Source organism: Myripristis murdjan, chromosome 20 (assembly GCF_902150065.1).
Source record: "Myripristis murdjan chromosome 20, fMyrMur1.1, whole genome shotgun sequence".
Classification (NCBI taxonomy): Eukaryota; Metazoa; Chordata; class Actinopteri; order Holocentriformes; family Holocentridae; genus Myripristis; species Myripristis murdjan.
The window spans coordinates 10,000,025-10,012,463 of NC_043999.1; the positions used below are offsets into that span (position 1 = coordinate 10,000,025).

Here is a 12,439-nt window from a genome sequence, read left to right on the forward strand (position 1 = left end):
ATGAATCTCTCAAAGAGAATCCAAAGAACGTGGAGGTAGGGGGCGGGGCGGGAGGGCGGAGGGGAGGGAGGGTGGTGTGTGTGTGTGTGTGTGTGTGTGTGTGTCTGTGTGTGAGGGGGGTGTCGGGTGGTGTTAGTGGTGGTGGTGGGAGGGGTAAGGTGGGGGAGAACAAGAGGGGAAGAGGGGGTGCACATGGGCATCAGTAGGGTTAGCGGCTCCCGAAAGTATTTCATCAAAGAGGGCCAGGATCCTGGGGATTGAGATTCTGCCTGGAGGCAAGTAACCAATGGTCTCCCAAGAACATATTCCAAAGTAGGACTCACAGAGCCAAAGCACACATCAAAAGCACCTCTGTAGCCAAAGCGATTCTGGAGGAGAAAGAAAGGGGTTCGGGTCCCTTCTTGGCCCCCTTTAAGCCCCAGATCTCACCCCAATTAAGAAGGAACTACTGTTTGTTCCAGACCCTGAGATCTACAGACAGGGAGGCACACTCACTAAGGTAGATACACAGGCATTTTCACAAACACACGCACACACACACACAGAAACACATGCACATGTACACACACACAGATATATGTACACACATGCAATAGGAGCAATCACAAGCATGCACAAAAATTCACAGACCCTGGCAAACATGCATGCAAAACACATGCAAACTCATAATGACAGCACAAAGGCACGCACAGGTGCACTCACACACTCACACTCTCTCTCTCTCTCTCTCTCTCTCACACACACACACACACACACACACTCCCGTTTCCTCACACCAAGAACCAAAAATTTGACTTGTGTTAAAGATTGACGTCTGTATCTTGTGCTTATTTTTCAAATAATGACCAAGTTGACAGAGCCTGTTTCCAATTTCAGCTATTATCTCACTGAAATAATATGTAGCGCTCAGTATGTCCATGTATGTTACACGAGTTAACAGTAAATCAATACTTGGCAGGATGTACTGTAGGCATTTGGATTTTTCCCTTTAATTCTTCGCCGTTGGACAGATGTCACTGTGAAATGGATACGCCACAAAAAGCATATTTTATCCACACAGATGTGACCACTTGAAATGTACTGGCTGTGTGAACAGGAGAATGACAGAGGCTTCTGTGTTTCTCAAAACTGAGAGCTATTATTTTCAGTTATGGCACTGCTTTAAAAGAAAATTTTTAAGTACATTCACATAAAAACAAGTAATCTTGCTCCGTGCTGCAACTGTGACTTGTATAATTCAGAATCAGGAATCAGAATCAGAAATACTTTATTTAAACTAACTGCACTGCAAAAAATTTCAATCTCAACAAGGCTTTTATCCCCATATTAATGTGTAAAATCCTGTTTTTCTTCAAGTAAATGCAAGTGGGATTAGATAATCCAATACTACTGGGCTGATCGGCCTTATTTTGTCTTGTTTCAACAGATTTCCCAGCAAAAAAAAACAAACTCTTAAAACAAGTGACACTGCAATGGAAACAAGTGGGATTATTTTATCCCATCGGCAGTTTTTTATTAAAACAACATTTTTAAACTGAATATGAGAACAATTTTTTTTTTGGCAGTGTGTATGTTTTCACCGGTTGCTTTCAACCCTCTGAGATTCTTATATTACTCTTATACATTCAGAGCTGGGTCAGCTAACATTTGCAAATAATTCACATTGATACATTTAATCCATTTGGAACAAATTTGCTTTGGTATCAGATAAATAGTGAATCAAAATGCAAACTTAATTAATTTTATATCAGTCTAAATTTTCACTCGCTCCTATTTTCTCAAGTAGCAAACTCCACCACCACCCAGTAGTCCAAGTAGGTTGCAACAAATGTTGAAAATGATTTGCATGCACTATTGCACTATTTGCAAACACTATTTGACCTAGGTCTGCTGTGACTGAAGCATTACTCAGCCTAAGTTGTTTGCCTGCAAGTGGCCTGACAAGTGAGCCAGTTGACGACTATTTTGCTACTGTGGGTCAGTTTGTCAGGGAGCAGAGATCTGGGGCCAAACAAACACACCAAAAAGAGGAGCTTCAAGGGCCCCTAGTCTACTGCTGGGAGTGTATTATGGGGCGATCCATCCTTAAACTGTGTACACAGGGTTCAAGAGGTGCCCTCTGCAAACTACCCTCTCTCGCTCACTCCCTGTTTCTCTCTTCTCACACATACCTGTATACACTCGCGCACATACATGCTCAGCAAAGCCGTCCGCCGCAGAGCAAACAGTGAAGACACCATTAGATAACCCCCACCCCCCGCTCCCCTCCCTCGCCCCTCCACCTCCCCCTCTCCCTGCTGGAGGTATATCGGGTGACTATGAGTAGGCCATTAGTGTGCATGACTGATAACAGACTCTCAACCCCAGTAATCAGAAAGGGATATTTGCGGTTATTTTGAATCCGTCAGAAATAATAAACGCAAAACTATATCCACTTCAGCTATTTAAGCAATTTCCCCGCGATAACGTCCCGGGGGGATTTCATGTGGATTCCAAATGACGACATAATAAAACCACGACGCCTGCACCCCCTTATCAGGCTGGATTAAAAGGGAATAATGAAACAGAGAGGGTTTGGAGCCTTGTGTGGTATGAATATGATTATCTAATGGACTCCAATGGAAAGGCATGTTAATTCCACTTTAACGCGAGACCTTTCCCAGACTATCTCCTGCCCCTGGCTCCTCATAAGCCCCCCCTCCCCCACTTTTGACCCGTTTCTCTGCCTTCTGTCCTTTAAGTTTAAATAATCGTTGTTCTGCTTTTCCACAGAAGTCATTATGCGTTGCCGTCTATCTCTGTGTATGAACGTGAGCATGGGAGAGTGATTAATCCCTCTCGTTTTTTTTCCACCCTCTTTCGTTCTTTAGGGTCTGATTGGTGTGTGTTGGCCTTTAACTTTCAGACAAAAGCACTGCAGGCAGTTATCAATATTCAGATTTTTTTTTTTTTCACGCATGGAGATCATTGTTGCTTGAATGTGGGTCACTTTCATACAAACTCAAATCAAAGTTTTTGAGCACCCATTTGAAATCATATTACATGGTCCAAGATACTGGGCTGAACGAGGCCTCAGTATTTGAATACTGGGTCAAAAAGTATTGTTATAACTTCACCGGTCACTTTAGCCCTGTATAGCAAAATTTCCAGGGTTAATAAGTGTTGATTTTTCAGTACTCAGACTTTATAATTACTCTGGTGTTGGTAAATTAATGCTGACGAGCTCGCAGTGTGGTATTGTCAATGTTCAATTTCAAGTACACAACATGTATTCAATCAGTTCTGAACACTAAGGCACATTAAGGAATTGCACCGTCCCGTCAAAAGCAAAAATTTATCTATCCAACACCAAATAAAAATTTAAGACATGTGCTGGTCTTGCTGTCAAGATGCTTTTGAGATGTTGTCAAACTCACATCACTCATGCACGTATTTAGTGATGGGTGTTGATTGAGTAAAAGCACCTCAAGACGGCCTCTCTCCTTTTGATCGACAAAAAAATGGCGGACCAATTTTGGCCCAGAGTGGGGGGCCATCCAGCATCATTAAGACCATTACGGCCAATAAGACTCCTTGAGCCAGATAGTCAAGTCCGTTCTCATCTAGCGAGGCACCAGCAGTATTGTAGATCAGCGCACACATCCTGAAAGCAGACTGAGCTCCCACAGGACACAGTTAAAAAAAAGCATCAATATTTCATCAAACTACTCTCTCTTTCTGGTCCAGATCAAAGCATCGACTCCCACAGTCCTACAGGTAGAGATGGCTCTTTTGTTTTTGCTCCTCAGGTAGGGCAGCAGTCAGACTCAGTTCTCTTTTGGAAACCTTGCACCACTCAGCTCATCCATCTCACGGCTCTCTGTCTCACTTTTTGGAAGAGGAGCTGAAAGGAAAGGCAGAGACTATAAGGGTGAAAACATGTTCTAAAGATGTCCAGAGATTGAACTTCTTGGTCTTGTAGTGCCATATAATTTCCTTTTTTTCCTGGTTCACCCTCAGTGAGACTAATGGTGGTGAAAGCAAATCGAGCATGTGTGTAATTGGCCTTTGAACTATAAAACTAGTCGAACCACACGAGTTATGAGCATCATCATCATCACCATTGTCATCATCATCACAACCGCCATCTATTTTTCAGTTGTATCTCCTTACTTTGACTGTGTTATCTGAGGGCCCTGCCATGGCTGCCTATGCCGATTAAAAGAATCAAATTTGGCAACAGACATGACACTGGAAGTGGAACCTACCTTGATTACTGTCCAAGTCGTCTTTTCCAACTTTTGACTGTTTCTTAATGGCCCAAAATGCATCTGGCTGATGTTTTTAGAAGATCTTTGTTCCCTTCTTCATGTTAAAAATTGGAAATAACCACATAGCCTAAATTTAACTGCTAATATTTATTGCTATTTCCTTCCCTGATACAATCCATTCTCATTTCCTTAACATTTCAATGTATCACTAAATAAATTGTCAACCACTGAATTCATTGGCAGCATATTGAACAAAAAATGCAAAAAGTGAATGCGAATGATATAATATTGATATAATATTTCAGATGAATTGAAGAGTCACATGCTCCTTTCAACAGCTGGTGTTTGTGAAATTATTTCCCTTGATTTCCTCTCTATAGTGATGCTTTATAAAATGATGCAAGGTGTTTGGGATGTCTGTGCATGTATTGGTGTATTGGTACATGCAAGCTCCACCGTCTACGTGTGTTTGTGTACATGTGTGTATGTACGGACATGTGGTTCCTTCCCCCTGCATTAACCCTGTCTGCGTGCTGCAGCTGGATGCTGGGAGCGCGGCGCCGGCGCCTGAACACACCACAGGCCTCTCCTCTCATCATCGGCGTCAATCTGCGGCTGTCACTCCGAGCTGGACAGTGACTAACGACACTCCCAGTCAGTCAAACACTTATCACCACACAGGTAACACACAGGCCTGGAAATGACTGACATGAAATGGAAACGTCTCTCATTCTGTGGGCCTGGGAGCTGAAGTGAAATATTAGCTGTAGGAGAGATGGCGGATGATAAGGGGCTCCCTGTTTGGGCTGTGATTGTGGAGGTCCAGGTTCTATTACATTTCTTTTTACACAGAGGAGTGCTACGAAGATCCTGTTTGCGTGGATAAAGCGCGGTCTTCCTTTTCCATTTCATTTCCTGTATGCATCATTTTAGCGCATTCTACACAATGCACTAAAACTTGGCCAATGAGCCACCCAGACCCCAACTTTCATGATGCGCCAACTGTGACAGCAAACTTTTGTTGCTAGAATAATAAATGGTCTTCAAAGCCTGCGGGTCAGTGTTGATACATGAGCTATTGTCCCACAGTCCCTCTCTGGTCCACAAAACCAGATCGTAGGTCTGTTGTAACCAGAATGCAGCCCGGTCAGTGTCAGTGGGTCACATATGCCTTCTCTGTCTCTACTATTATTCATAGACTCTACCATGTTCTCCCCCACTCTCTTTCTCTTTCCTCCTCTCTTTCTCTCTCTCACACACACACACATACGTATACACACACACCTAAATCCCCTTGTGCAGAAAGATGGATGGGATGTTCCCAAACCACAGGTGCTGCTCTACTTGTGAGTCTTTCACATTCTTCACTATACAGTCGACCAGCTCTGTTTTTTACTTTTTTACTATTTTCCCCTGTGGCAATTACCATAGTATTTCAGAGTCGCGGAATGATACGGAACAACATGGAATATTAGGCGTGCTACACACAATCAATCTGCCTGTCAATTAGCAGGGATTTGGAAAAGAGATTCTCATGTAGAACAAGACAAACCTCGTGAACTTGAAGCTTGATGTCTGAGGCCACTTCCACAGACTTGACCTCTCCGCCACTAGATGGAGTCAGTTTCATTTCCAGCTCGGGTGTTTACTTGGAACTGGCACTGACGGCTGCAGCACAGGCTTACACTGCTAAGCAAGCTACGCCATCTTGTGGTAGATGTTAGCATTAAATGATGCCAAAGTAAAGAGCTCTCAAATTAAAGAGAGATTAAAAATAAAGGATGTTAACACACTGCATCCACACACCTTCTGGTGGCTTGGGTCTCATTCGGATGAGGAACCTAAATTTGATTTTTGGCACATCCAGACTGGAGTGAGCCAGCAAAAAACACATGGAAATCAGATTTAAACTGAATTTGTATGTGGTTTTAGAGTGTCATGAATGCATTCATTATGTAGCATGGGTGGCCCAAGAAAGAAACAAGCCCTTAATCCTGGTAGTGTTGCTGCCATTAGGACACAGAGTTTTCTGGTGATACCTGATCCAGTTAATTCAGCCGTGCCAGATGCCCATATTGTCATACAAGGAGCTGTGGAGGACAGCCAGTCTAACCACACAGAAGATACAAAAGCTTTAAAGGAACGTGTTATTGATCTCATGCGGGCTCTCCTGCAAAAAGAGAGATTTATTTCAGTATGAGTGTAGCACGGTAAAGAAAGATGCACCAAAACCAAAATCAAACTTCGTCTTTTACACTCAGTTGTCAGTTTACTGGGTTGGCCTATGGCACCTCTGTTGCACTTAAATATGTCTGATCATGCTCCTCTGATTTGTTGATTGGTACCTGCTATATGATTTTGTTTCAGTGCATTTTTCTCTATGCCATGCTCCACTCCACTGCTTTCAACAACAACACATAGACATTTTTAATAAAACAATGCATGTTCCACACACTAAATGTCTTAAAAATACCGATGGGTCTGTTCTCATAGGAATATGATGATTTTCTATGAGAGAGGCTGAGCAAATGCATGGCCCTGAAATAAACTTTTGTGGAAGATGAACCCAGCTTATTTGGTCACATATTAATTGTAAATTAACATTCCTTAACTGATGATCTAGTAAGCATGAGTTAATCACGTGAAGTCACAATGTCTTGATCATTTGTTAATGGTGAACAACAGGAATTCATGATACATCAACGACAAGTCTTATCAAATCATCTTGAGTCATGCATTAGTTAAGCAATACTTAAGCATATGATTTGTACCCTTATTATGAAGCGTTACAGGCACGATGTTTTCCTGGACTTTGGAAATGAGAAAACAAAGTGCATTTTGCATTAGGAAATTGCACCATTTTCTCAGTTCCCACTTTTTAAAATGTGCGGCAGTCATTTCCCTCTGGTGCACATGATGAATTGTGAAATATACTTTAATTAATTGTAGGTCTCTGAGCAGTGATTCCCAACACAGCTCAAGAGCCATAAATAGGATCAACTGTGCAAGAGTAGAGTCGGAACAACAAAAGCACTTGTGGACTGGGTTAGGGACCACTGCCTTGGAGTGTAATCACAAAGGGCAGTTTTCTATTATGATGACAGCTGTAGTGTGGAGTAAAAATCAAATCAAGGATAACAGCTTTAATAAATGAATACACTAAATATTGAGAAGTAATTCAGACGAAGCTGACAATCTGATTTTGCTCAGATGAAGAGTAATATGTCCAAGAGGATGAATCTGAATCATCCACCTGAGTCCTGAGTTCTGGAAAGGCCTCGGCTCATCAGCACAAAGGGAACATGTTGTTGTTGACTTGACTGATGGTGTTCTTTCGTGAGATTGAGAAAATGAAAACATGTGTCTGTGGTCTAACCTGAATTCAACAGGTAGACTGCACTTGTGACGGGCCAACCTCAGCGACCTCAATAACACGCCAGGGTTTGTTTTTACTATCGCTGTGGCATCAGCTCAGACGCAAGAGATGCAAGAGACGCAAGCGACCAAAGCGCTCACAGTCGTATAATTCATGCCCAGCTGAGTGTGTGGTCACTTTTATTTTATCCTCAAATACAGAATAAGCCAGCACTACATTGTGGTGTCTTCCTCTTGCCTACTCCATCTGTTTTTCTTTGTGTCAACCTGGCTGATGTTTGAATCCCAGTCTTTTGTGTTATAAACTGGTTTCCTTAATCACACTTTAAGCCTAAATATGCCACAGATTGAGATGGAACTCACGGGCCTTTTAGTTGAATTGCAAACTTGAAACATTTTTGCTACACTTTCTAAAAAACTAAAAAATGCCTTTTGCAGTACTGAACCATATCTAACGACTGCACAATCGATGTACATCATTTATCTTTTGAAGTGTAAATACGGTGCTGAATTCGCTTGCTTTGCTTCATGAATGGAGCGAAAACAGAGCACGTCATGATGCCAGCCTCAGTCTCAGTCAGGCTCAGTCAAATTTCAGACTTAACACGTTGATCCCAGCAGTTTCTACATGTTTGGGGGTGTCATGAAACTGGGATTATGCGACACCGAGCTCGCCGCCCACAGTTCACTCTTCCATTCAGCTTATCGTGGCTGCTTTGGAGAGAGGAACGATAAGCAGGCCTTTCCAGGATAACAGCCCACCATTTGCAGTTATATACCTTTGATGTTCTCAGTTTTCGGTGGCATAGGCCAAACAAGTGAAAACAATTCCATTTCGACTGGATTCTGCATCGCCTCTTGGGGAGATGCTGTGGCTTTGAGAAGAAAATGCAATGCATCCAATAATTTGATGTGCTGTTTTTTTTTTTTTTTTTGATTTAGATTTTTTTTTTTGATTTCTTGGAACTGACTTCTTGTGGTTTTGACATTTTCAAAGTGATCTGGAGTTGCAGTTTGAGCAGCGAGAGATTTTAAGGCCATCAGATGCCATGCGACTTTTTTATCTAGTCTGAATTATTCCACTTTGAGTCACAGCCGTTGGCGAGGGCCATAATAACTTGTCTCCCATGCCAGTTCAAACGCACATCCAACAGCAATCACTATGAAACTGCCGAGTCATACCCAGACAAAGACACAGGGCAACAGTTGAGAGCGTCTGTGGCACATGAAGCTCAGACAGTCAATGCCAGGCCAGATGTGCTCAGAACGAAAACTTTGCGGACTGGTCTAGCCACACGCACAACTCTGTTTCCCACCACAGAATGTACGTTACACCGGTGAAATGCGCACTGTCACTTTCTCACGTAAAAACTAACAACGTATGCACAAACACCATGACACAGCCTGCACATTCATTCATGTGCACAAGCTGGTGCGTGAATTGCACCTTTAACTTTTGGTTGAGACACTGTCTGAAGTCACAGTGACCTGATCATTTGTTCATGGTGAGGAACAAGAATTTATGATACATCATGCATTAATTCATGCATTAAAGCATCATGAGCATCATGTATTTGTTAAGCAACCCTTGAGCAATATGTATGCATATGATTTGTATCCTTATGATAAAGTGTAGAATATATGTGTGGAAAATGGACATGGGAAGGCAGACATAATTGAATTAGTTTAGCCACTCTGAAAAGGCCCAAAGCCTTAGGGGTTCTCTCTTTTCCAAATTCCAAACTGTACTACAGGTCTTTTCACGCCAACATTTTGGGCAAAATATCCTCTTTTTTTTTTTTTTTTTTTTTTTGTTTTGACTGAGACAAGATGTTTAATATCATTTTCACCTCTGCAAGTCCAGTGCATGGTTCAGTTCCTGCAGGTAGCATTTTGTGTTAGCTTAGCATAAAGACTTGAACCCTATGGGAATCATTAGCCTAGCTCCATCAAAGTGAAAAAATAAACCTTACAACAACTCAGAAGCTGTCTTATTTAAACAATGTATCATTTTGATTTGAAATACAAGACCTGGGCAAAAAAAAAAAAAAAAACTTTTCTCAAAAGCTGGAATGAACCCACTGTAGTTTTTAACACAATCTGGGCCACATTGTTTTATGACTTTTGTCTCCCCCAAAAAATCCACAGCCAAGGTCAGTGCGTCAACATTTGAAACACAAGCCATGTGGACTTTGGCTATCGATTTGATCTCGTGGCTGTTTTAATTTAAGACTATTGATCTCTTTTCTCCCCCTTTGTCTCCTTTGCTTGTTTTACTCTCTTTAAAAAAAAAAAAAGTGACAAATAATTACATAATGCTTCAGGTTTTTTCATTTTTATTATATCCAATCATACAACACTCAAATACAACAGCAAATAATACTTTAAGTATATAATAGAAAAAAGAGTCACAACTAAAAAAAAAAAAAAAAAAAAAAAAAAGAACAATTAACAAGTCACCATTATTTACATTTTGGGTATATACAGTTTCTACAAAAGGTTTCCGGATTTGAAATGTGCAGTAATTGTCAGTATTTGATAAATGCAGGCTCAGCGAATTTCTTAACAGTTGAAAACCTATATTTTGTGGTACAGTTCCATGTATGTTGTGGGATAAAGTGTATTTACCTTTGACTTTTACAAGATGCTATAGGTGATATCTATGTTTTAATGCAGGCTCAGGTCACAGGTTTTGGAAAAGGGATATTTATAAGGACAGGGCAGGGGTCGTCTCAGTGTCTGACATAACTGAGGGACGTGTGGGAACAGCTTGTATTTTAGTGAGCGCCCCTTTGCTCAGGCCTCCAACGCACACCTTCAGCATCTTCAGGAGATCTTGTCGGAACCGAACGCCGATGAAGACGTAGAGGAAGGGGTTAAGGCAGGCGTGAGTGTACGCCAGGGTCTTGGCGACCTGTCCGGCTATGTCAAATCGCTTCACGATGTTGCAGTCGGTGATGGTGGTATTTGCTGCCTGTGAGGCCTCCATCACCAGGAGGCTGTTGTACGGCAGCTGGGAGAGAACAAACACAGCCACCACGGCAAAGATGACCCGCAGCGCCTTATGTTTTTCAAAGCTCTTGGCCTGGAGCAGAGTGCGGATGATGACAGAGTAACAGAGCACCATCACTAGTAAAGGCAGGCAGAAGCCGATGCAGATCTGCAGGGACAGCACAAGGATCTTAGTGCGGTTTTGCCAGTTGTTCCAGTAGACCATAACACAGAATGACTGTTTCTCTTGTCCTGGCTTCACCTGGGAGAAGATAAACTCAGGGAGAGCCAGGAGGGTGGAGACAACCCAGATGCACAGGCAGGCCAGTTTGCTGTAGAAAAGTCTCTTGTTCTTCAGGTTGTGGGCCTTGGTGACCTGCACAATAGCGATGTAGCGGTCCACACTGATGGCGGTGAGTAAGAGCATGCTGCTGAAGAAGTTGATTTTGTAAACAGCCGATACTATTTTGCAGAGGCTGACGCCGAACTGCCAGCCCTGGATGGCGTCAAAAGCCCAGAAGGGCAGCGTGCACAGGAAGAGGAGGTCAGCCACGGCCAGGTTTAGTAGGTAAACGTCAGTCATTGTCTTCAGCCGGTTGCGCACGGTGGTGTAGATCCAGACCACCATCAGGTTACCCACGGCGCCCAGGATGAAAATGAGCCAGAAGAGTGGCGGCTCGTACTGCCCACGAAACAGCCTGACCCAGCTCCTGTCACACATGCCCGTGTTTTCAGTGGGCCCGGTGTCATAGTCTTCCATATAACCAGAGCCGGTCTCCTGCAATCAAAGAGAATGGGATTATCAGATGGGATGTTAAAGAGCACCTACTGCTGCCTTATTATTCTTCTCATTCTCTTGCATGACATTTTAAAAAAAAAAGTTTGCTATCATTTCCTGTTTGGTGCTTTTTTTTTTTTTTGAGTAACCCAGCTCTGTCTTGCTGTGAGGGTTTCATAAGTGATGCATCTAGGGATGAAATGGCATGACATCAAATGCTGCTGATGACGTGCAGCCTAAACCAGAGTGTACAGAAACTGCTGTCAGGTGCAGGTGTTGCTGTGCGGGAGAAGCCACAGAGCAGAGCACAACTTCCTGCTGCTATCCAAGGCTGAGGGGGGTAAACGATCCTGAGGGGCTCCAGAAAGGGGCCCGCAGCGCAAGTCAGAAACCCAGCACCGTTGACTTTAACGTAGATGTAGGACAGAGATAAACAGGGGGGCGATGCGAGGGCTCAGTTTTTCAAAAACAGTGGAAAATTTGATGCTGATTCTGCCGTCACTTTGACTGTTGACTACTTGAGCATCCTATAGGTGCATAATATAGATGAGCATATATCCAGCACAAAAAAATACATAACAAGTAATGAAGTTCACAAAATATATCATATTTCATGTGTCCGTGCTCAGTTTTCTAGCCTCCCCCCATGCATGTAAGCAATCATATCATTTGAATACAGTGTTGTTGGTTCATTGTTTCTCCCTGATGTCAGGCAGCAAATTATTATCCAGTAATAAATCTTACCGGATAAAATGTAACTTCAGTGGTTGTTTCAGTCAGAAAATCTTCACTCAGAAGATTTTCCATTTTATCTGCAAGGAATCAGAAAATGACAATATGAAATAATGTAATCTGATATACTTTTTATTACATATCATATAAAAAGACCAAATTGTGTCACCGTGTGTAAATATGACAGTTATAAACAAACCGCAAGTAAACAGTGAGTTTTCTATAATTTTCTAGCAATCTAACCAATTACTTACTCAGTCAGTACAGAGATGCTGAATTCAGTCTAGTTGCCACTGCTGTGAGGGTTAGTCTG

At 42.4% G+C, this 12,439-nt stretch overlaps 1 protein-coding gene across 1 annotated transcript; it reads right to left on the minus strand.

Annotated features, from left to right (window-relative positions):
- Positions 1-10,076: 10,076 nt before the first annotated feature.
- On the minus strand, positions 10,077-12,439 carry LOC115378820 (C-C chemokine receptor type 9-like). The gene is made up of 3 exons (XM_030079333.1): positions 12,381-12,439; positions 12,139-12,206; positions 10,077-11,394 (listed from the first exon to the last, which is right to left on the minus strand). Exons 2-3 carry the CDS (start codon positions 12,199-12,201, stop codon positions 10,333-10,335), a joined length of 1,125 nt encoding a protein of 374 aa, XP_029935193.1. The 5' UTR covers positions 12,202-12,206; positions 12,381-12,439; the 3' UTR covers positions 10,077-10,332.